Raw genomic sequence first — 21,879 nt, 5'->3', positions numbered from 1 at the left:
CTGCAAACACGCACTGCCATCTTTGACAAACTTTGTGTTTTTAATTTCATTATTTCAAAAGAGCAGTCCACTTGCCTCTACAGCTGTGAAGATCAAACCAGTCACTGAGTTGCCGAACAAGAACTTGACGGTTCCAGAAAGCGCTGTTACCTTGGACTGGTTCCTCCCCAAGTGGGACCCAAGAAAACGCGTCTGGAGCCCCTTTCGCCCATCCAAAAGTGCCCCCAGAGGAAGGCTTTGGGGACACCTGAACTCTGCGTCGCCCCCAGAGATCTCCTGACTCAGCAGTGTTGTGATGTTGTCTCTAGGGCACCCTGAGGTCCTTGTAGGGAACCCTATATCGCCCCATGAGGCACCCAGAGCATCCTAGGGGACAGCGGGGATCCCTGGATGGCTTTTGGGGGGCACTGGGGAGCACTGGGGGGCACTGGGGGGCACTGGGACCCCTCTAGAGGACCACGAGCAGCTCCCGGTCCCACCAGGAGGTGTCAATTTGGGGTGGAGGACCTCCCGGCGCCCGGGGGGGGCCTTTGGGTGGGCCCCGGCGGCCCCTTAGGAGCAGCCCAGTGGGTGCCCTGGGGGCCCTCAGGGAGCTCCCAGCTTCCCCCCCCCACCCAATGCCGCCTCCACGGCCCCATCGCGCCTGCGCCGCGGGCACGGAAGGAAGTGGTTTTTTGGGGTGGTTTCAGGGGAAAACGGGGCAAGAGGGAGATGGCGGCAGCGGGGGAGGATCGAGGCCACATGGGCTCCAGCCGGGGCCTGGTGCTCATGGGGGTCCTGCTGGCTGGTAATGGGGGGGGGGGCGCGATGGGGGGTGGTGATGGGGGGGGTGATGGGTTAGGGGAGGGGTTTAGGGAGAATTTGGGGGGGGGGAGTTGGGGGAGGGTGGGGGGGGTTGGGGGAGGGGGTTTGGGGGGGGTTTGGGGTGGGAAGTGTGGGGGTTGGTAGAGAGATATTGGGGATTCAGAAGACTGGGGAGGGAGGATTCAGAAGGTGGGGGGGATTGGGGAGGAGGACGTGTTGGGGAGAGAAATTGGGGGGGGGTGGAGTAGTGGGGAGGAGGTGGGAGGATGTTGGGGAGAGGGGTTTGGGGGGAATTTTTGGGGGTTGGGAAACTGGGGAGGGATTTGGGGGGGCTATTTGGGGGGAGGGGGCAGTGCTGAGCTTCACTCAGATGCTTTGGAGGTGCAACAAAGAGTGCTCAAGGTCCCAGAGCCCCTCTTCCCCCCCCACCCCCAAAACAGAAGTTTGGGGTGGCCACGGCATGCTGAGCCCGCCTTTTTCTCCCGCGCCGGGGAAGGAACTGGGTCCGGCCGCGGCCCCCCCACCCCTTTTGGGGGCTTCCCACAGATCTGGGACGCTCAGTGGGTCCGAGGGGCAGGATCCCCTAACCCCACACGACCCCATTCCCCCCCCAAAACTCCCAGTGCTGCCCCCTGGGGGCTTCAACCTGCGGCCGAGCCCCCACCGGGTCCTGAGCCACAACGGGTCCCAGAGCTTCGGGCACCAGGTGCTGCAGGTCCCGGGGCACGGTAAGGACCCCCCAAAAAAATGAAGTAATCCCCCTCCCCTAAAGGAAAAAACTACAAAAATAACCAAAAACCACTTTTTTGCCCCAGGATCGTGGTGGGGAGCGCAATCAAGGGCGAGAGACGGCTATACCAACTGCGAGGTGCAGGGAGAGGTGCACAGAAGCTGGAGATGGAAGGTGGGGGTGGGGTTGGGGGGGGGGGGGTGGGATTGGGGTTGGGCTGGTGCCAGCTGGCACCCCTGCCCCCACCCCCGCAGGGAACCACTCCATGTCCCACATGGGCATGGCTCTGACCCGCGACGGCGACACCACCATCGTGAGTGGGGGCGTGGGGGCTGTGGGGCCGACCCGGGGGGCTCGAACCCACCATAAAAAACCCCAAACCGAAGGCGTGCGGCCCCGGGCTGACCCGCGAGTGCGACCGCAACGTCTTCGTCAGCGGCGCCTGCGTCCTCCTGGGCCCCGAGCTGCGGCCCCACCAGGAGCTGGGCCCCGGCTTCCAGGGTGAGGGTTTGGGGTGGGGGGCGCGGGGAGGGGACCCCCGACCCCACAAGGTCCTGGGGTGACCCCGCTGCTCCTGTAGGGTGCCTGCTGGGCTCGGTGGACCTGGCCTTCCTCTTGGACGGGGAGCCCGCACATGACCCACAGTGGAGAAGCTCGGACTTCATGGTGGAAGTGATGAGCAGCTGACAACAGCTCCATCCGCGTGAGGGGGGCTATGGGCCGGGGGCCGAGGAGTGAGCTGGAGTTATGGGTCTTGGGGGCTATGGGGCTGGGGGTCAGCTGGGGGTTATGGGGTCTGGGGGCTATGGGGCTGAGAGCTACAGGGTCTTGGGGTCTATAGAGAGAAGGATCTATGGGGGATAAAGGGGGCCATGGGATCTATAGGGGGACAACGAGCACTCTATGGGGGTCTTGGGGTCAGCAGCACCCAAGGGTGCCCTGAGGGGTCTGTGGGGCCCATGGGATCTGTGGGGCCTGTGGGGGTCTGTAGGGCCCATGGGGGGATCTATAGGGCCCATGGGGGTCTGTAGGGCCCGTGGGGCTCTATAGGGCCGCTGGGGGGCTGCGGGGGGGCTAGCGGCCGGCGTTGCCCCCGCAGTTCGCGGCGGTGCAGTTCTCGGACCGGCCGCAGACGGCCTTCACGCTGCGGGATTACGCCGAGCGGCCCCGGCCCCGGGAGCTGCTGCGGGACCTGGTGCAGCTCCGCAGCCTCACCGACACCTTCTCGGCCATCAAATTCGTGGCGTGAGGGCCCCGCAACCCCCCCACGGCCACCCCAATCACCCCATGGCCACTTCCACCACCCTGGCCAACTCCATCACCCCATGACCACCTCCATGCCCACCATCACCATGGCCACCATCACCATCGCGACCACCATCCCCACCACCCCATGGCCACCTCCACCCTCCCCATCACCCCATAACCACCCCATAACCACCCCATAACCACCCCCACCACCCCACGACCACCCCCACCACCCCATAACCACCCCCACCACCCCATAACCCCCCCCACCACCCCGCAGGGAGAACATCTTCACCCCCGAGCAGGGGCGCGGACGGGGCCAAGCAGGTCATGATCATCATCACCGACGGCGACGCCACCGACAGCGGCACCGTGCAGGCGGCCGAGGAGCGCGGCATCGTGCGCTACATCATCGGGGTGCGGGACGGGGGTCCTGGGGGTGGTGAATAAGAGTAGATAATTACACATCACGCACAGGTGGGACAGACTTCAAGCCTCCCCAACACCAGCTCTACCTCAGCCAATTCGCCTCGCGGCCCAGCTCCGAGTTCGTCAAGGTGCTGGACAGCTTCGAGAAGCTGCGGGGGCTGTTCGGCGGGTGCAGGCCAAGATTTACGACATCGAAGGTGGCCCCGCCCCTCAACCACCTCCCGGTACCCCCCAGCCCCAAATATTAAAGTTGGGGGTCCCGAAATCTCCCCCTCTGTCCCGCAGGCACCAGCGACCAGAACCGCTTCCACCTCGAGCTCTCCTCCAGCGGCTTCAGCGTCGCCGCCGTCAACGTGAGGAGGGGGCGCCATGGGTCCCGAAGACCCCCCCAGCCCCAAACCCCCCGATCTGAGCCCACAAAACCCCCAATATCCCCCCAAACCAAAAACCCCCGTCACCCCCAAAACCTTGTGTCACCCCCCAATACCCCCCAAACCCCCCAAAACCTCATATCACCCCCAAACCCCCCCAAAATCCCCCCACCCCCAAAACCCCCATGTGACCCCCCAAAACCCCAATACAGCCCCCAACCCCCACCAAAACCCCTCCCAACCCCCAAATATAACCCCCCAAAACCTTATATAACCCCCAACCCCCCAAACCCCCCAAAACCCCCAAACCCCCAAAACCTGGTGTCACCCCCAAACCCCCCAAACCCGGTGGCCCCCCCATCCCCCTTGTACCCAGGCCGGCAGGTGGCGGGGGCGGTGAGGGCGGGCGGCTGGCCAGGGCTTCCTACAAAATGGGGCCAGGGCCCAAAGCTACCCAATGCCCAGCCCCTCCCTGGCCCAAAACATGGCCGACACCTACCTGGGTTGCGGGGGGTTATGGGGGGGGGGGTGGTGATGGAGGGCAGATGGATGGTGGGGGGGTGGGGGGTGGTGGGGGATGATGGGGAGGGGAATGGGGGAGGGGGGAATTTGGGGGTGGTGGGGGAATGGGGGGGGTGATGTCAGGGGGCGAATTGGGGGAACTCGGGGGATGTTGGGGCAAACTGGGGGAACTGGGGGGATTTTTGGGGGCAGGGGGACAAACTGGGGGCAGCTGGGGGTGAACTGGGGGATGTTGGGGGCGGGGGGGGCAAACTGGGGGGGCGCTCACTCACTGGGGTGACCCCCCTCCCTTGCAGGCTACTCGGTGGTGGGGGTGCCCCTCTCCCGGGGGGCGCTCGCTGCTGGCGACGGGGCCGGCACAGGCGCGGTGGGGCGCGTGGTGGTCTTCGAGGCGGCGACCGGGGGGCTGGGAGGAGCTGCAGAGCCTCCCCGGGGAGCAGGTGGATTTGAGGAGGGGGGTCCCGGAGAGTGCCGGAGGGTGGACGGGGACCCCCTGAGCGGCTGTCTCGTAGGTGGGGCGTCTGTGAGGGCCACGCTCTGCGCCCTGGACGGACGGGACGGGGCCAGCGAGAAGGGGCTGCTGGTGGGGCCCCTCACTCGGCGGGCGCAGGGGGGAGACGCCATCACCCTCTACGCATGGCGGAAGGTGAGGGGGGGCGTGGGGGGGAGCCAATCCCGATCCCAAAACCAATCCCAAAACCAATCCCAAAACCAATCCCATCCCCATCCCATCCCCATCCCAATCCCCCCCAAATCCCCCCCGATCCCACCCCCACCCCATCCTGACACCCTTCCAACCCCCCAATCCCCCAGGATTGGAGAGCTGGAGGAGGGCCGGGGACTCTGGGGAGCCCCCAGACAGCCCCTGGGGCGGTTTGGGGGGCGGCGCTGGCGGCGCTGGGCGACCTGAACGGGGACGGGGTGGCCGAGGTGGCCGTGGGGGCCCCCATGGAGGACGAGGAGCACGGCGCCGTCTACGTCTTCCCCGGGCGCACGGGGGGCGTGGAGCCACACTACAGCCAGGTGGGACCTGGGGGACGTGGGGTGGGGGGGGGCGCTTTGGGGCCGTGTCTGACCCCCCAATCCCACCCCACAGCGGCTGCAGGGCCGGGCGGGGGGCTTCGGGATCCGCTACTTCGGGCAGGCGCTGGACGGGGCCATGGACGTGACCGGGGACGGGATGGTCGACCTGGCCGTGGGGCACAGGGGCGCAATGCTGGTGATGAGGTGGGGGTGGGGCGGGGTTGGGGGCTGGGGTGGGGTTGGGGTGGGATTGGGGTAGGGGTTGGGGTGGGTTGGGGTGGGGGTAGGGGTGGGGTTCAGGCAAGGGTTGGGGTCAGGGTTGGGATGGGTAGGACTGGGGTGGGGGTTGGGGTGGGATTGGGGTCGGGTTGGGGTGGGGTTGGGGTGGGATTGGGGTCGGGGTTGGGGTGGGGTTGGGGTGGGGTAGGGGTGGGGTTGGGGTGGGGTTGGGGACAGACCCCACCCACAGACCGTGACAGTTCTGGGACAGCCCCCCACCCCGTGTCCCCCGCTCTCTGCCCATGGTGACGTGACCCCGCTGCTAGCTTCTCCCCCCTCATTCCCCTAGGCGGCGTCGACTCCCACGGCCACGCCGGCCCCCAGTGAAGCTCCGGCTCTGCCTCCCAGGGCCGCCTCGGACACCAAATCCTACACAGTTGCCTTGGGGTGGGGGTCCCCGGGTAAGGGGGTGGGGGCGTCCACCCCGCTCGACCCTGCGCCCCTCTGTCCCCCAGGACGGCCCGTGGTCCCCTCGCCTTCCACGTGGCCGTCGGCCCCACAGCGGGTTCGGGGCCGGGGGGTGTGGGGCCGGGGGCGGAGCACTGGAACGGGGTGCCTGGAGCTGCGGGGAGGAGGAGAGGTGCCTGGAGAACAATGCGCGTCCTGGTACGGCCAGACGGCCAAAACGCCTTGGGGGTCTCCGGGGGGGTGGGAAGCCAGGCAGGGAGGGGCTCCGGGTCATGGGACCCCATAGCGGAGGCCCTGGTGATGGGTCACCCGTAGTTGGTTCGGACCCAACCCAGGGTGACCCCACAAATGTTGGGGGGGGGGGGGGGGGGGGGATGCCGCTGGCCGGGCCCCCCTCCCCGCCCCAGACCTGCCTGGGGGCTTCCTCGTAGCCTCCATCCGCGTGGCCATCAACTTCTCCCTGCACCCCGAGGACCCCCGGGGCGCCCCCCGGCCTCATCCTCAACCCCGGGCGCCACGGGGTTGCGGCCAAGGTGGGCTCCGGGGGGGTGCCCAGCCCTGACCCCGACCCTACAGCGGGGACTCGGGGCTGGCTGACCCCAAGCCCCCACCCCCCTCCTCAGGATCCCTGAGAAGAACTGCGGGCAGGCCGGCCGCGGGGTGCTCCGAGCCGATCTGAGGGTCTCGGAGTCCCCGGGGCGCGGAAGGTGCTGGTGGGGCCCCCGGCGTGGAGCTGGCGGTGACCCTGAACTGCAAAACCGAGAGCGCCTCCGGGGCCACCCTGCGCCTCCGCCACCCGCGGGGCTCTCCTTCCGCAGGGCCGGAGCCACCCAGGTGCAGTTTGCGGCTCTCCCGGGGAGCCCCCCTGGCTCCAGCCCCTCATGCTGAAGCACCCAGGGGGGCAACGGCGGGCAGCGCCAAACGCTCCGGCCGGGCCCCCCAGGACCACGGAGGCCAGGTCAGACCCGGGCATGGTCTCGAGAGCCAGGTGGACCCAGGGCATGGCCCCGGAGGCCAGGTCAACCCATGGCGTGGTCCCGGAGGCCAGGTGAACCCAGGGCATGGTCCCGGAGCCAGGTCAACCCAGGCCATAGCCCCGGAGGCCAGGTCATCCCCGGGCATGGCCCCGGAGGCCAGGTCGACCCAGGCCATAGCCCAGGAGGCCAGGTCAACCTTGGCTATGGCCAAGCCGACCCTACCGAGGTGCCGGTCTGGGGGCTGTGGCCATTGGGGCCCCTCCCTCCCGGCCCACCCCGATTCAGAACCCCACACCACCTTGTGCCTCGATTTAGGCGGCTCCCCCGTGGGCCATCAGCTGCAGGGGGCAGGGGATGGCCACGGCCACCGGGCCCACGGACCTGGGCTCCAGACATCAGCCGGCCCGTGCTGCGCGCCGACAGCCAGTGGGGGCTGGGGGGGGCTGGGGGGGTGGAGGGGTGGGGGGGTCACCATGGGTGGGGGTCGTGGTGCTGAGCCCCCGTGCAACCAGGTGGAGGTGGAGGGGGTGTGGTCTTCGACGTCCTGCAGAACAGCTCGTGGGACGAGCGGCTGGAGCTGACGGCCAACGCCAGCAGGTGGGAGACGGGAGTGATTTGGGGAAGGAGAGGGATGAAGATTTGGGGGTCAGGTGACGCAGTTGCCCCAGTGACAACGGCCGGACCGCCACCTCAGCGACAACGTGGTCACCTGGCACGTCCCCGTGCGCTCGCCGTCAGCATCGTCGCCAGATGGTGACCCCCCCAGAATGGGACCTGCCCCCGATCAACACCCCCCAATTAAGACCCCTCCCCGATTATCACCCCCCACCCCCATTTGCCCCCAGGCAGGAGAACTCCACCTCCTACCTCAACTTCACCGATGACGACCTCCGTCCCAAATTCCTGCGGCACCGCTACCAGGTGAGGACCAAAAAATAACCCCCTCCCAACACCCAGATTCTGCCCCTCATCTCTGACCCCCTCCCCAAATCCGCAGCTGGACACCATCCTCCAAGGCCCCCCACGCCCCCATCGCGCTGGGGGCACTCCGTCTCCTCCCCCATCCCTGCCCCACCGCCTGCTCTGGGACCCCTCCATCCGCGTGTGAGAGCCCCCCGACCCTAATTCAGTGAGCCAAACCCCATGTGAGACCAATCAGAGGGGCCCCGTTTGACCCAGATCCCAGGAGGAGAGCGGCTGAATGTTACAAAGGACAAGGGTGGGTGGAAGGAGTCAAGGAGCTGAAGGGCATGGAAAGGTGGGGGTCATAGGAGGGTGATGAGGTCATGGATAGGGTGGGGTTATGGGGGGCTGTGGGGTGATGGGGGTGGGGGTTGTGGGGTGGAGGGTGATGGGGGTTATGGGGGTTGTGGGGGAGGGGTGGTGGGGTGGGGTGGTGGGGGGGGGGTTATGAGGTCATGGGGTTATAGGGGAGGGGGTATGGGGTCATGGGGTGGGGGGTTATGGGGTTATGGGGTCAAGGGGTTATGGGGGGTTATGGGGTGGGGTTAGGGGGGTTATGGGGTCATGGGCTGGGGTTATGGGGTGTGGGTTGTGGGTTGTGGGGGGGGTCGTGGGTGATGGGGTAGAAGGGGTTATGGGGGTTGTGGGGGGGGGGTATGGGGTGGGGGCGGGGCTATGGGGGCAGGGCCCCCCCTGGCCCCTGCCCCCCCCAGGCCTGCCCCTCCCCCCGCTTTCCTCCTGTTCCAGCTGCCCCTGGGCTGTTGGGGGACAGCGCCTGGATCCTGCTGGAGGCCCGCATGGAGCCCCACAGCATCCCGGTGAGGGGCGGGGCTTGGTGGGCGGGGCCTCAGGGGGGCGGGGCTCCAAAGGGGGGCGGGGCTCCAAGGGGGCGGGGCGCGACCAGGCTGTAGTGAGACAGATGGGGAAGGAACCCGGAATGGGGGGGGGTTTCCGAGAGAGGGGCGTGCCCGGAAGCGGGAGGGCATCTATCTGCGGGAGGGGGCATCTGCTGGCCGGCCCGCCCCCTCAGGCCGCCGCCCGCCCCCGGCTCTGCTCCGGCCTCTGGTTCTCCTACGACGACCCGAGCGCTTCGCCCCACACCTTGGGGCCCGAATTCTCCTGGGCGCACGCTTTGTTTTTGCGGGAAGAAGCGGTTTGGGGACCCAATTTCTGACCCCTGCAGAATTTTTTTTGTCCCCCAATAGGGGGCAGCGGAGGTCAGCTGGTGCCGGTGCAGAATTTCCTACTTGTCTTCCGTGGGGCGGCGTGCAGGGGCTCCTCCTCCTCGTCCTCATCGCCATCGCTCCTTGGCGCTGGGGGCCGAGACGTAGCATGGGTCGCGGTCGTACACGGTCGCGATGATGGTGGCGTCGATCCGGTCCTGACCCTGCCTCCCCCCCCCCCAATCTCCCCCCCATGCGCTTCTTAGCGCAGGCTGCAAGCAATCGGGGCGGCTGGGGGACGAAGCCTAACAAAAGGGAAGAAGCCTAATGGCGGAGAGTGGGACGAAGGGCCTGAGCCACGCCCCTCGGGTGCGAGGCCCCGCCCAGCGCTGGGTTGGTGGGTGGGTCGGGTCTTGCTTGCTGGGTTGTACTGGTTTGAGCTTTGGGTATAGTGGTTTGTGATTGTGTGTGCTGGTCTGTCTGGTTTGTGCTGGTGTGTGGTGGTCTCTACTGGGCCAGGCAGGGGGTGGGCGTCAGGTCCGCCGCAGCCGCCCGGGTGGGTGCGGTCATCACCCCCGCTGGCGCCGCGGGCGGAGCGTCGGCGGAGTCGCGCTCCTCGTTCACACCCACAGCACCACCTGGGGGCAAAATGACCCCCAGAATCCTCTGAAATAACCCCAGAATCGCCCCCAACCTCCCCGAATCCCTACATCCCTCCAAACCATCCCAAACCCCCAAATCAAAATACCCCCCAAATCTCTCCAAATACCCCCCAAACCCCTCCTATCGCCCCAAATCCCCCAAATCCCTCCAGAACCCCCCCGATCCCCCGGTGCCCCCGGATCCACCTGGAATGCAACCAACAGCTCCTGCAGCAGCCCCTTGGTCATGATGAACCTGGTGAGGGGGGTTGGTCATGACGTCACCATGATGTCACTGGTGGGGGGAAGTGACATCATCATGTGGAGAGTATGATGTCATCACGAGGGTTTATGACGTCATCGCCGGGGCAGCCGGCTTGTGAGCCAGCAGGGACAGCGCCTGCCCCGGATTCCCTTCGGCACCCAAAATGCGTGCTGGGGGGGGGGGGGGGATTTGGGGGTGTCCTGGGGGGCACCACGCTAGGACCCCGCCAGATCCCCCAAAACCCCCAGATTACAAAACCCCCAGATTACCCCCAATTACCCCCAATCACCCCAACCCCCCCTCCATCCCCCCATATCTGCCTCCATCCCCACCCTACCCACCACCCCAAAACCCCACCCGAACCCCCTAAAATTTTTAGCCCAGAATCGCCCCATGCTCCAAACCCCCAGCCCTGGCCTGAATCACCCCAACCCCCCCATATCTGCCCCCACCACCCCTCACCCCAGCCCAAACCCCCTGAAACCCCAGCTTGAACCCCTTCACCCCAAACCACCCTGGATTTGCCCCAAAACCCCCCGGATTTGCCCAAACCCCCCGAATTTCCCCAAAATAACTGACGATTGATGATGGCGGGCAGGGTAAGGACAGCACGGCCTCCCCAGGGGCAGCAGGGGCAGCAGCCCCAGGCGGTGGGCGGCCAGCGCAGCAGCCGGCGGGGCGGCCGTAGGGCATGGCGGGGTGCTGGAAAAGCAGGGTGTGACGTCATCACTGGGGGTTGTGGCGGTCATTGGGGGTGTGTGACGTCACAGGAGGTGTGACGTGATGTAGAAGAGGACGTGGCCACCACCGCCACCGGCCTCCGGCGACGGATGCGGTGGTCGAGGCCAGAGGGTGATGGAGGCCGGCGCGGTGATGACGACGCACCAGCTCGCCACCTGGGGAGTGGGCGTGGTTGTGACGTCAGCAGGCCACGCCCCTTCTCCACTAGCATATGCAAATGAGGGCTCAGGCCTGCCGGATGAGCTCGTCGTCGTCGTCCTTGATCTCGATGCTGATGGGCACCCCGGGGAAGCGGGCGAAGGCCTCGGCCAGCAGCGGCATGACGGTGAACGGCCGCGAGAAGCACCCCCTTGGTGGGGGGGGTAAATGGGGGGTAAATGGGGTGCAGGGGGGTGATGGCGAGAGGCCCCCGGCGGCACCCCCCAGGTGACGCCTGGCCCGAATCGGCACCAAAATCCCCATGAATCCCACCCGATTCTCACCCTCTATGAACCCCTCAAATCTCACCAAATTCCCCGAAATCCACCCAAATCCTCCCAAGTCCCCACCAAATCCCCCCCATATCCCCTCAAAACCCTCAAATTCCCCAAATCCCCCCTACCCCTCACCTGGCGCAGAAGGTTCACCTCCAGCTCCTCCCAACGCGCCGCGGCATTTCCTGCGGCGGAGGGCCAGTTTGGGGACCAAACCCTTGGGGATCGGGATTCTTGCCCCGATCCCCCGTTTGGGGCGACACGGGGATTTTGGGGTCGCACCTGGTAGTCCAGCTGGGCCAGGTCCGGTCCAGCCCGGCCTGGCGCAGCAGCCCCGGTCGTGGCTCAGCACCACGGCCCGTCCCGCGTGCGCCGCACGTGCACCTCCAGCAGCTCCGCGCAGTGGGCAGCCACGCTGGCCGTGGTGAGTGGGCATGGTGGAGCGGGCATGGTGGCGGGGGGCGTGGTCACGGGGTGGGTGTGGTGGGAGTGGGGGGAGGGCATGGTAAGGTGGGCATGGCCGAGGTGGGCATGGTGATGGGGTGGGCATGGTTAAAGTGGGCAGGGTTGGGGTGGGCATGGTTGGGGTGGGGCACAGTCAGGGTGGGCATGGTCATGGCGGAGCCCGCCCACTCACTTCTCCAGGGCCTCCATGGTGTCTCCAGGCGCTCGCCCACAGCCTTGGGGAGGAGGTGGGCGGAGCGATGGTGGAGCCACGCCCACACGGCCAGCCACGCCCCCTCCCCCTAGTGAGGCCACGCCCGGTCCTTCCCCATTGGTCGCGCTCCCCATGCATGAGGCCACGCCCCCATGTGTGAGCCCCGCCCCCTCGCTCTTTGCCCCCTGCACCTGTTACAGCCCCCTCCCCTCCCCCACCCCCTCCCCCACTGCCCCCCCAAAAACCCCCCCCAATCCTCCCCTCCCCCAAACACCCCCTCCCCTCCCCTCTCTGCCTCCCCCACGCCCATCCCTCCCCCACCCCCCATTTCCCCTCCTCCCCCAAATCCCCGTTTCCTTCCCCCTTTCCCCCAACCCCCCTCCCTTCCCCCTTTCCCCACCCATAACTCCCTTCCCACCCTCCCCCCACCCCCTTCACCCCCCTCCCCATCCCTCTCCCCCAATTCCCCCCCTTCCCCTTCCCCCTTTCCCCTCCCTCCCCCCAGCCCTCCCCCTTTCCCCTTCCCCCCTCCCCCCCCTTCCCCTCCCCCCCTTCCCCCTTCCCCCCCCTCGCCCTGTGTGCCGCGTCCTGGCCCTGAACGCCGCCCCGTGGCGGTTCCTGTCCTCCCTCTTCCACGCCCACAGCCCCACGCAGCCCCCAGCCCCAGCCCAGGCCCCAGGCCCAGCCCCAGCAGGGGGGCTGCACAGCAGCACCATGTTTTAGGGGGTGGGAGGTGGTGGGGATGGGCGGAGTCGGCCGCTGCAATCCCCGGGTCCCGGATCCCGGCTCCCGCTCCGGGGTGTGGCCCACACACCCCCTTAGCCCCGCCCCCCTGTGGGCCACGCCCCCTCTTGGCCCCGCCCCCTCACCTGTGCAGGTGCCCCTCTCCCCCCGCCCTGCAGCTCCCTGTGTGGGAGGGGGCTGCAGCTCCCCTCCCCCAGGATGGAGGAGGGGGCAAGGGAAGAGGGCAAAGGCTTGATGGGGGAGGGGTCTGTTGGGGGAGGGGTTAGGTGGGGGGGGGTTAGTAGGGGGGGGGGTGATGGGTTTGACGGGGAGGGGTTAATTGGGAGAATTAGAGGGGGAGGAGCTTAATTAGGGGGAGGAGCTTATTAGTGGGAGGAGCTTAACCTGCTTGATCAATCAGGGGGAAGAGGCTTAATTAGGGAAGAGGCCCTAATTGGCCGCCCCCCTTTCTGCCCTGCGCCTCCGCCCACTGCTCGGAGGTCCACGTCGCTGCTCCAGGGCGTGATCCGGCCAGCTCCGCCGCCAGCGCCTCGTTCACAGCCTGAAAACACAAAAACGGGACAAAATCCATTCATAAAAAAACAAAATAAAACCCCAAAACCCCCGGGAAATCGCCCCAAAATCCTACCGGTGCCGCTGCCGCCAGCCCCTTGCCGCGGAAGGCGGCCGCCACCACCAGACCAGGCGGAGGACTTCAGCGACACACAGTGGCCGTGGTGTCCTCCACCTCCTGCGGGGCAAACGGCGGCTAATTAGGCTGAGTGCAGGGCTGATTGGGGCTCCCCGAGGGTGGTGGGGCCTGACAGGGTTTTAATGGGGCTGTCTAGGAGCTGCTGGGGTCTCCCAAGGCTTTTGAGTCTCGGACAAGCCTAATGAGGCTGATTAGGGCCGCAAGGCTAATTAACACCTAATGAGCCGAGGCCTAATGGGGTCTGTAGGAGTCTGTGAAGGCTCCTGAGGCCTGCCCAGGGCTATAAAGGCCCAATAAGGCCTGGGGAGGCCTGATGGGGGCTTAATGAGGTCCAGAGGCTTAGTAAGCCTGGCGGGTCCTGAGGCCTGTGGGAGTGCACTGAGGGGCACAGTCCAGCCCCGCGCAACCCCATGACTCCAGTGAGAGCCCATTATGGCCTATCAAGACCCCCAAGCCCTTTCTGAGGGCACATTAAGCCCCATCAGCCCTGCTGGGGCCTAAGGAAGCCCCGTGATGCCCAGTTTTGGCCTCCTAACACCCATGAGCCCGAATTAAATCCTATAGAGACCTGAGGCCTGCTAAGGCCTGTGGGGCCTGCTGGGGCCTATCAGACCCTGGCCTCTAATGCCCAGCACAGCCCCATCAACTCCCATTAAAGAAGGCGGCGGGAGGGGAGGAGCCAATGGGAGGAGGCGGTGGGAGGGGAAGAGCCCGCCCACGGGGCCACTACAGCCAATCAGAGGGCGGGGAGAGGCGGAGGGGGCGGGGCGAGAAAGGTCGCGTAGCAACGGAGGGGAGGAGGCGGAAGTGGGGGGGAGTGGATGACCGGAAGTGGACGCGGTCGCTTAGCAACGCCGCTGCCGGCCGGAAGTGCCTCCGCGCGGGGCTTGTGGGAGGCGTGGCGGAAGCGGAAGCGGGGCGATGTCGCTGCGGGCCGTGTACCTGCTGCGCTCCGCCGCCCCCGGGGCCCGCGGCGGGGCCTACGTCGGCTTCACGCTGGACCCGGAGCGGCGCCTGCGGCAGCACAACGCGGGGAGGCGGCGCGGGGGGGCCCGGAGGACGAGCGGCCGCGGGCCCTGGTGGGGGAGGGGCCGAGGGGGGGCGGGGAAGGGGAATTTGGGGGGTGGGGGAGGGGCTGGCGGAGGCGCTGACGTCACTTCCGCAGGGAGATGGAGCTCTACGTGCACGGCTTCCCGTCCGACGTGGCGGCGCTGAGGGTGAGGACCCGCCCCCTTTGGGGCTCCGGACACGCCCCCTTGTTCCTAGCCCCGCCCACCGGGCACAGACCCCGCCCACAATGCTCTGACCACGCCCCCTTTCGACTTCACCCTGCCCTCAAGGCCCTGACCCCGCCCCCGAAGCCGTGACCACGCCCCCAACAAACCCTGGCCCCGCCCCTGAAGCCCTGGCCCCACCCTCCAAATCCCTGACCCCGCCCCCCAGGTCTTGGCCACGCCCCCAACTCCCCTGACCCCGCCCCTTCGCACCACCCCCACTCATCCCCACGCCCCCCGAGCCCTGGCCCCGCCCCCTCACGCCTCGGCCCCTCCCCCCGCAGTTCGAGTGGGCGTGGCAGCACCCCGCGGCCTCTCGCCGTTTGCCGGCCGTGTCCCCGCGGCGCCGCCGGGAGCAGCCAATCGCCTTCGCCCTGCGGCTGCTGCCCCGCCTCCTGCGCGCCCCGCCCTGGAGCCGCCTCCCCCTGCGCCTCCGCTGGCTCCGCCCCCCGCCTGACCCCGCCCCCGGCCCGGCCCCACCCCCCCACATCACTGTCGAGGTGGATCCCCGTGGGCTGAGGCCACGCCCCCCGAGGAGGAAGGCCACGCCCCCCGCTGCCTTGGCCACGCCCCCCGGTGACTGCAGCCTGTGCGGGCTGCCCTGTGAGGTAAGGGGGGGCGGGGCTTGGATGGGCCGTGGCTCCTCCCCTGGGCTTGGCCCCGCCCTCCTGAGCCTGTCCCCGCCCCCAGGGCCCTGACTCCGCCCCCCTGCAGTGCCCGCGGCCCGGCTGCCCGGCGGTGACCCACGCCCTGTGCCTGGCCCCCCACTTCCTGCGGGAGGAGCCCCGCGAGCTGCTGCCCCTGCGCGGGGCCTGCCCCGGGTGAGTTGCCATGGCGACGGGGGGGTTGTCATGGCGATGGGGTGGTTGCTAAGGGGATGGGCAGTTGCTAGGGGCAGGCTTCAGCCTGTCCGCTAGGCCGCACTGCTGTTGCTATGGGGATGTTGCTAGGGGCGTGGCCAGTTGCTAGGGAGCACAGTTGGTTGCCAGGGGCGGGGCCTGTTGCCAGGGGCAGCCGATTTACCCGGCAACCACCAGCAGCTGCCAGCAGGACGTGCTGTGGGGGGAGCTGATTCGCCACGCCCACGGTTACCATGACGACGAGGAGGAGGAGGCGGGGCTGCAGGACCCCGAGCTGGTGAGCCCCGCCCCCGGCCCCGCCCCCTGCTGCAGGCCCCACCCACCTGTGACGTCATTGCTCCTCCCCCTCCCCTCAGGGTCACTGGACAGACGAGCTGCTGCTGCGCCGGGGGGCGGGGCCTGGCCGAGGCTCCGCCCCCTCCTGCACATCTTAATTAATTTATTTATTCCTAATAAAGGCAGGGGGCGGGGCCACGGCAGGCTCCGCCCCCACTGGTCTGGGGGCTTCAGAGGTCAATTGTGGGGCTGGGGGGGGGGGGTTATGGGGTCTGCCAGGCCTCCAAGGGCCACGAAATCCCCCAAATTGCCCCAAAACCACCCCAAAAAGAACTCAGAACACTCCAAATTACCCCAAACCACCCCAAAAACACCCCCAGAGCCCTGTAACCCCCCCCCCAAATCACCCCTAACGCACCCTAAAACCCTCCCAGCCATCCCAAATCCCCCTAAAATCCCCCCAAACAACCCCAAATTGTGGCTGGGGGTCCCCCCACCCCCCCCAAATGAGGCAATAACGGAGCTGGAGGCAGCGGGGGCGTCCCCAAAGCTTTTAATAAGAACGGTCCAAAAACGAGGGTAAAAAGGGCCAAACTGGCCACAAAGCAAGTCCCAAAGCAGCCACCATGACCCCGAAACGGTGCTTAAGGCATCCCGAAGTAGTCATCCAGAGGGAAAATCCCAAAAACTGTATCCTTGGGGTCCCCAAATTGGGTCAGAGGAGCCCCAAAATGGCTGCCCGGGGGTCACAAAATGGCCGCCAAGACCCCAAAACACTCTCTGAGGGCCCCAAAGTGGCCACCAAGACCCCAAAATGGCTCCCAAGGATCCCAAAATCGTGTTTGAGTGACCCCAAAATAGTCTCCCATGGGGAAAATCCCAAAAATCGTCTCTGAGGGGTCCCCAAATGGGGTCTCAGGGGCCCCAAAATGGCTGCTGGGGGTCCCAAAATGGCCGCCAAGACCCCAAAACGGCCTCAGAGGGCCCCAAAACGGTCCCCAAAAGACCCCCAGGACCCCCAAAACGAGCAGCGGGCCCCCCAAATCTTCCCCCGCGCCCCCACAGCCCCCTCCTCACTTCTTCTTGGTCTCCTTGCAGGCCACCACGTAGCGCTGCGCCACGTTGAGGGGGGGCGAGTAGCCGTCGGCGTACGAGGTGTCCTCGAACAGCACCGAGTAGTCGTCCTGCGGCTGCGGGGGCAACGTTTTGGGGTGAAAAACGGCACATTTGGGTGCGGGGGGGGAGGCTGTACCCACCCGCTGTTAAGGAAGAGGGCGCTGAGGGGAAATACGGCCTGCTCCATAGGGACCCCATGAGGGACCCCATAGGGACCCAGAGACCCCACAGGGACCCAGAGAGTCCCATAACGCCCCGTAAAGACCCACAGAGCCCCATAGAGACCCCACAGCACCCCCCAACCCCCCCAACCCCCCCCATTCCCAGGGGGGCAGCCCCCCGGCTCGCACCGTTCCAGCACCCACCCCCTCCCCACACAGCAACACTCCAGCTGAGGGCCTACAAATATTTTGGGGCAAAAAAAGGCGAAATCAGGTACGCACCCGCTGCGGGGGGGCGTGGATGAGGGCGCGGTAGAAGCAGGTGGTCTGCGGGTACAGGGCCAGCACCAGCTGCTCCTTCTGGAACAGCGCCTCGGGGTCGGTCTCGGGGTTGGCCTTCCACTGCGGCAGCGGGATGATGCGGCGCCGGCTCAGCGTGTGGCGCCTGGATTTGGGGGGAGAAATGGGGAAATTGGGGAAAGTGGCGGGATGTGGGGTGAGAAACGGGGAGATTGGGGTAAAGGGAGGGAGTTTGGGGGGAGAAACGGGGATTTAGGGTCAAGGGAAGGGAGTTTGGGATCAAGGGAAGGGTTTGGGGTCAGACCCCGGGGTTTGGGGTCAGACCCCGGGGTTTGGGGTCGGGGCACTCACTCCTTGCCCTCCTCGTCGATGTCATCCACCTCGTACCTGGGGGGGTGCGGAGGGGACTCAGCTGGCCCCAAAAAGCCCCAAAACCAACCCAAAAGGACCCAAAACCACCCCAGGAGCCCCCCAGAACAGCCCCAAACCCAAAAGAGCCCCAAAAACATCCCAAAAATACCCCAGAGAAACCCAAAACCACCAAAAGTCCCCGAAGATGCTCAGGGACCCCAAAATCCCTTCAAAACTGCGCCAAAATGCGCCCAAATGGCCCTAAAAGACCCCAAAATCACCCCAAAACCACCTGAAAACCCTGAAATTCCCAAAATCCACCCCACAAACCTTCCGAAAACCCCCTCAACACCCCAAACCCCCTCCCCAACCCCCCCAAGACCCCCCAAAACCTCCCCCCATCCCCCCACACACCGCCCCCATCCCCCCCCCAAACCACCCCCGGACCCCAAAACCCCCGGATTTCTCCCCAAAACGCACTTGTTGGCGGCGTGGCTGTAGCTCACCACCTCGGCCAGGATCCACTGCTCGTCGCCGTCCACCGCCTTCACCCTGGCGGCCACCTTGTCCCCGGGCTTGGCCACGTAGTCCCCGGCCGCCGGGATGGCGCCGCACAGCGGGGGGGGCCTGGGGGGGGGCGGGGCCTCGTGGGGGGTGGGCGGGGCCACAGGGGGCGGGGCCTCCTGGTGGGAGGGGCCTGAGGGGGGTGGGGTCCCGGGGGGAGCCCAGGGTGGGGCAGTGGGGAGGGGGGATAAAGGGGGCGGGGCCTCAAGGGGTGGAGACTCAGGTGGGCGGGGCTTGGGGTGGGTGTGGCCCTGGGGGCGGAGCCTAAAGGGGTGGGGGAATGGAGTGCCCCGGGAAAATGAGGGGAGGTGGGGCTTAAAGGGGCGGGGCCGCCAAGGGGCAGGGCTTAGATGGGTGTGGCCTTAGGGGGTGTGGCTTCAGGGTGGGCGGGGCTCCGGGTGGGCGGGGCTTTACAGACCCAGAGCCCACCAGAACCCAGCTCTGTGTCCCTGTGGGAGGCGGGGCCTAACAGGGCGTGCCCGAGGGGGGCGGGGCTTGCTGGGGGCGTGTCCCCTCGTGGCCCCACCCCCCGCTCACTTGTCCCCGGGCTTCCCGATCCAGAGGGGCAGCGTCATGGCCGACTGCTGCAGCAGCGTCATCAGCACCCCGCGCCGCATCGTCTTCCGGGGGGGCTCCGCGTCGCTGTAGATGCCGGCGATCTTGGCCGCTGTGAGGGGGCGGGGCCACGGTCAGGGGGCGGGGCGTAAAGGGGAGGGGCCTCGTGGGGGCGTGGCTTGAGGTGGGTGGGGGTTGGGGGCAATCTTGGCCACTGGGGGGTGGGGCTAGATGTCGGGGGCGTGGCCTTGAGTGGGTTTTTTGTACGTTTTGGGGAAGTTTGGGGATATTTTGGCCTCGGGACATATCCCGGGAAAACCCAGGCACATTTTGGGTGTGTTTCAGGGGATTTTAGGCAACAGGCCGCTGATTTGGGGGAAGTTTGGGGGATTTTGGCTCTGATTTGGGACCAGTGGGGGGAACCTGGGGTTTTCCGCTGCGTGCTGGGGCATTTGCGGGAATTTGGGGGCGGCGACGGCGTTTGGGGTGTTTTGGGGGGAATTTGAAAGGATTTGGGGTCGGAATTGACATGGGATTGGGGGGGGGATTTGGGGGCGGATTTGGATGGATTTTGGGCCAGTTTTGAGCAGGTTTGGGGGTCAAAGTGGGAGAAGAGGATTCGGGGTGGCTTGGGGGCTGATTTTGGGGTGAATTCGGGCTGTTTTGGGGCCGTACCGATGCGGCGCTCTTCCAGCAGCGACTTGATCTCGGCGATCTTGTCCAGCGCCTTCCGCAGGATGCTTGGGGGGGTGGGGGGCAAAATTAACAGGGTGCGAGGGCTGAACCCAGCTATTTTTGGGGCAAAAAAGGGCGGAATTGGGGCCGTCCCCTCCCTTACTTGCACTCGGCCTCGGCGTCCGCCTTGGCGGTGGTGTAGAGGCCCCGCAGCTTCGTGCGGTAATAGGGGGAGACTGGGGGGGGGAAAGGGGGCGTTAGGACCCCTCCCCTGGCCCCAAAACCACTCCGATTCACCCCAAAACCTTCCCGGCCCCAACCTGCAGCCAAATCTCCCCAAAAATCAACTTTAAGTTGCCCCAAAATGGCTCAAATCCAACCCCTGGCCCCAAACTGCCCCCAGACCCCGAAACCCTGCCCCTAAATCCCCCCCCACCCCACCAAATGCCCCCAAGTTCCCCCAAATGCCCCCGAATCCCTCCCCCAGACCCAAAATCCCCCGAAACGGCCCCAAAATCGCACTTTTGTTCTCCGTCTGCATCCTCTCGTGCGTCTTCTGGATGTTCACCAGGTTGTGCTCGCTGCGGGACCGCTCCTCCTGGGGGGGGAGCACCCCAAATCCCCTCAGGACCCCAATAAGGCCCCCCCAACCCCACCCAGAGCCCCCCAAATCCCCTCAGACCCCCTCAGGACCCCCCCAGGGCCCCCAACCCCCTCCCAAATCCCCTCAGGACCCCTCCAAGGCCCCCTAAGACCCCCAACCCCCCCCCAACCCCCCCTCAGGACTCTCCCAGGCCCCTCAGGAACCCCCACCCCCCCTCAGGACGCCCCCAACCCCCCCCAGATCCCCCCAGCCCCCCACCTGTGTCTGTTTGATCAGTTGGTGCAGTTCCCCGAGCAGCTCCGCGATGCGCGAGTCCGCCGACACCAGCGCCATCTTGGATGGGGGGGGGGGGGGGGGGGGGCTGGGGGGCGCTGCGCATGCGCGGGGAGCGACCTCCCCCCTCCCCTCACAGAGCCCGGTGGCGCTGCGCATGCGCACTGCGCTGCCCCGGGATTCCCCTGCCGCCCGCCCCTCAGGCTCTCCACGCACTGCGCATGCGCGCGGCCTTCCCCTGCGCTCCCCCTCCCACCGGGGATTTCACAGGGCGCATGCGCACTGAGGTGTTCCCGCTCCCCCTCCCCTCGGGGATTTCACCCCGCGCATGCGCACCGCGCTCCCCTCCCCTCTCCCCCCCTCCCCTCGGCGCTCCGCGCATGCTCCCCTCCGTCCCCTCCCTCCCCGCGCATGCGCACTGCCCCCTCCCCGCGCAGTGCACGCCGGGACTTGTAGTCCCCCAACCCCCCCCGGGGGCTTCCCGGAGGCCTCGGGACCGAAACCGGGAGCGGAACCGGGGCCGGGGCCGGGCCCTTAAAGGCGGGGCCGGGCCCTTAAAGGCGGGGCCGGGCCGGGGCCATGGGGCCGCGCCGGGCGCTGCTGCTGCTGCTGCTGGCGGCGCTGGGCAGGGCCGGGCCCGGGCTGCGGCTGTGCCGGAGGCTGCTGGGGGAGAGCCGCGCGCTGCGACGTGCTTACGTAAGCGGGGGCGTGGCTGCGTGATGACGTCACTTATATAGGGGAGGGGGGGGCTGACCACGCCCCTTTTTCCTTTTAAGGCCGCCGAGCGCCTCCCCGGGGTCCGCCTGCACCTGGCCCCGCCCCCCGGGCACCCCCTGCTCGTCAGCATCGCGGCCAGGGATTGGCTGGCGCTCAGCGTGAGGGCGGGGCTTGAGGGAGGGGGCGGGGCTTAAATGGGGAGGGAGCGGGGGGTCCCTGTGGGGCTGCTGTGGGGGGGAGGGGGGGGTTGGGGTCCCTATGGGGTGGGGGGGGGAATCTATGGGGCAGGATGGGGGGCGGGGGGGGGTCCTATGGGGTCTTAGTGGGGTCCCTGTGGGTCTCTATGGGGCGGGGGGGGGAGCTATGGGGTCCCTATGGGGCAGGATGGGGGGCTGGGGGGGATCTATGGGGCTGGGGGCGTCCCTATGGGGCCTGAGGGGGGCTATGGGGTCCCTATGGGGTCACTGTGGGTTCCCTATAGGGCACAGGGGGGGCAGGGTGGGATATATGGGGCTGGGGGTTCCCTATGGGGTCCCTATGGGCCTGGGGGGGGGTTGGGGGGGGGCTCTGGGGTCCCTATGGGGTCACTGTGGGGCGAGGGGGCTGCTATGGGGTCCCTCTGGGTCCCAGGGGGGTCTCCCTATGGGGCTGCCCCCCCCCCATATCTCCCCCTGACCCCCTTTTTCCCCCCCCAGCCCCCCCAGCGGCTGCAGGCCCTGGGGCGCCGCCTGCCCTGCTGCGGGGGGCGCTGGGGGGGGCCGGGGGTGGGCGGCGAGAGAGGGCCCTGAGCTGGGGGCTGAGGGACCTGGGCCGGCTGCTGGGGGCACAGGTGGGGGGGGGGAATTTGGGGTGGGGGGGGGATTTTGGGGGGTGGAGGGGGTCGTGGGGGGGACATGGGGAGATGGGGGGATTTATGGGGTGTGGGGGGGATTTGGGGGGGATTTGGGGGGTGTGGGGGGTCGTGGGGGGGGTTTATGGGGGGGGGAATTGGAGGGGTCTATGGGGGGTGGGGGGGCTATGGGG

General features: G+C 67.3%; 3 protein-coding genes and 2 long non-coding RNA genes across 8 annotated transcripts; 4 read left to right on the top strand and 1 right to left on the bottom strand.

Annotated features, from left to right (window-relative positions):
* Positions 1-1,783: 1,783 nt before the first annotated feature.
* LOC139999944 (uncharacterized) lies at positions 1,784-2,160 on the top strand. The gene is made up of 3 exons (XR_011805343.1): positions 1,784-1,847; positions 1,921-2,035; positions 2,115-2,160. It is a non-coding gene; the product is annotated as an uncharacterized lncRNA (long non-coding RNA).
* Positions 2,161-2,226: 66 nt separating this feature from the next.
* Positions 2,227-4,004, top strand: LOC139999918 (integrin alpha-L-like). 2 transcript variants are annotated; one of them, XM_072029567.1, is made up of 6 exons: positions 2,227-2,237; positions 2,634-2,779; positions 3,063-3,199; positions 3,292-3,408; positions 3,497-3,565; positions 3,959-4,004. In XM_072029567.1, the coding sequence occupies exons 3-6, from the start codon at positions 3,113-3,115 to the stop codon at positions 3,980-3,982; spliced, it is 297 nt and encodes a 98-aa protein (XP_071885668.1). In that variant the 5' UTR covers positions 2,227-2,237; positions 2,634-2,779; positions 3,063-3,112; the 3' UTR covers positions 3,983-4,004. The 2 variants fall into 2 exon arrangements, with proteins under 2 accessions (XP_071885668.1, XP_071885669.1); XM_072029568.1 differs by lacking the exon at positions 2,227-2,237 and having other exon boundaries at positions 2,507-2,779.
* A 3,463-nt stretch (positions 4,005-7,467) lies between these two features.
* On the top strand, positions 7,468-7,823 carry LOC139999951 (uncharacterized). Its single transcript, XR_011805346.1, has 3 exons — positions 7,468-7,544; positions 7,637-7,712; positions 7,789-7,823. It is a non-coding gene; the product is annotated as an uncharacterized lncRNA (long non-coding RNA).
* Positions 7,824-14,000: 6,177 nt separating this feature from the next.
* Positions 14,001-15,762, top strand: LOC139999895 (structure-specific endonuclease subunit SLX1-like). The gene is made up of 6 exons (XM_072029545.1): positions 14,001-14,209; positions 14,296-14,347; positions 14,689-15,012; positions 15,095-15,225; positions 15,445-15,541; positions 15,621-15,762. The coding sequence occupies exons 1-6, from the start codon at positions 14,052-14,054 to the stop codon at positions 15,696-15,698; spliced, it is 840 nt and encodes a 279-aa protein (XP_071885646.1). The 5' UTR covers positions 14,001-14,051; the 3' UTR covers positions 15,699-15,762.
* A 302-nt stretch (positions 15,763-16,064) lies between these two features.
* Positions 16,065-20,518, bottom strand: SGF29 (SAGA complex associated factor 29). 3 transcript variants are annotated; one of them, XM_072029538.1, is made up of 9 exons: positions 20,125-20,203; positions 19,785-19,860; positions 19,426-19,498; positions 19,263-19,327; positions 18,570-18,699; positions 17,949-18,095; positions 17,469-17,504; positions 17,100-17,262; positions 16,065-16,730 (listed from the first exon to the last, which is right to left on the bottom strand). In XM_072029538.1, the coding sequence occupies exons 1-9, from the start codon at positions 20,197-20,199 to the stop codon at positions 16,614-16,616; spliced, it is 882 nt and encodes a 293-aa protein (XP_071885639.1). In that variant the 5' UTR covers positions 20,200-20,203; the 3' UTR covers positions 16,065-16,613. The 3 variants fall into 3 exon arrangements, with proteins under 3 accessions (XP_071885639.1, XP_071885640.1, XP_071885641.1); XM_072029539.1 differs by lacking the exon at positions 19,426-19,498 and having other exon boundaries at positions 20,125-20,518; XM_072029540.1 differs by lacking the exon at positions 19,785-19,860 and having other exon boundaries at positions 20,125-20,514.
* Between the last annotated feature and the right edge of the window lie 1,361 nt (positions 20,519-21,879).

Source organism: Anas platyrhynchos, chromosome 30, assembly GCF_047663525.1.
Source record: "Anas platyrhynchos isolate ZD024472 breed Pekin duck chromosome 30, IASCAAS_PekinDuck_T2T, whole genome shotgun sequence".
NCBI classification, from domain to species: domain Eukaryota; kingdom Metazoa; phylum Chordata; class Aves; order Anseriformes; family Anatidae; genus Anas; species Anas platyrhynchos.
Note: the sequence above shows the minus strand (reverse complement) of the source record. Positions and strands in the feature narration are given on the sequence as shown.

Bases quoted from the DNA above. Each gene is read 5' to 3' on its own strand.
- LOC139999918 (XM_072029567.1), top strand. From the start codon at position 3,113: ATGATCATCATCACCGACGGCGACGCCACCGACAGCGGCACCGTGCAG. The intron at 3,409-3,496 runs GTGGCCCCGCCC...TCTGTCCCGCAG, and splicing joins CAAGATTTACGACATCGAAG to GCACCAGCGACCAGAACCGC. The intron at 3,566-3,958 runs TGAGGAGGGGGC...CCTTGTACCCAG, and splicing joins CAGCGTCGCCGCCGTCAACG to GCCGGCAGGTGGCGGGGGCG.
- LOC139999895 (XM_072029545.1), top strand. From the start codon at position 14,052: ATGTCGCTGCGGGCCGTGTACCTGCTGCGCTCCGCCGCCCCCGGGGCC. The intron at 14,348-14,688 runs GTGAGGACCCGC...CTCCCCCCGCAG, and splicing joins CCGACGTGGCGGCGCTGAGG to TTCGAGTGGGCGTGGCAGCA. The intron at 15,226-15,444 runs GTGAGTTGCCAT...AACCACCAGCAG, and splicing joins CTGCGCGGGGCCTGCCCCGG to CTGCCAGCAGGACGTGCTGT.
- SGF29 (XM_072029538.1), bottom strand. From the start codon at position 20,199: ATGGCGCTGGTGTCGGCGGACTCGCGCATCGCGGAGCTGCTCGGGGAA. The intron at 18,700-19,262 runs GTACGGCCCCAA...GCCCCCTCACAG, and splicing joins GCTGGAAGAGCGCCGCATCG to CGGCCAAGATCGCCGGCATC. The intron at 17,263-17,468 runs GTGAGTGCCCCG...CCCCAAATCCAG, and splicing joins ATCGACGAGGAGGGCAAGGA to GCGCCACACGCTGAGCCGGC.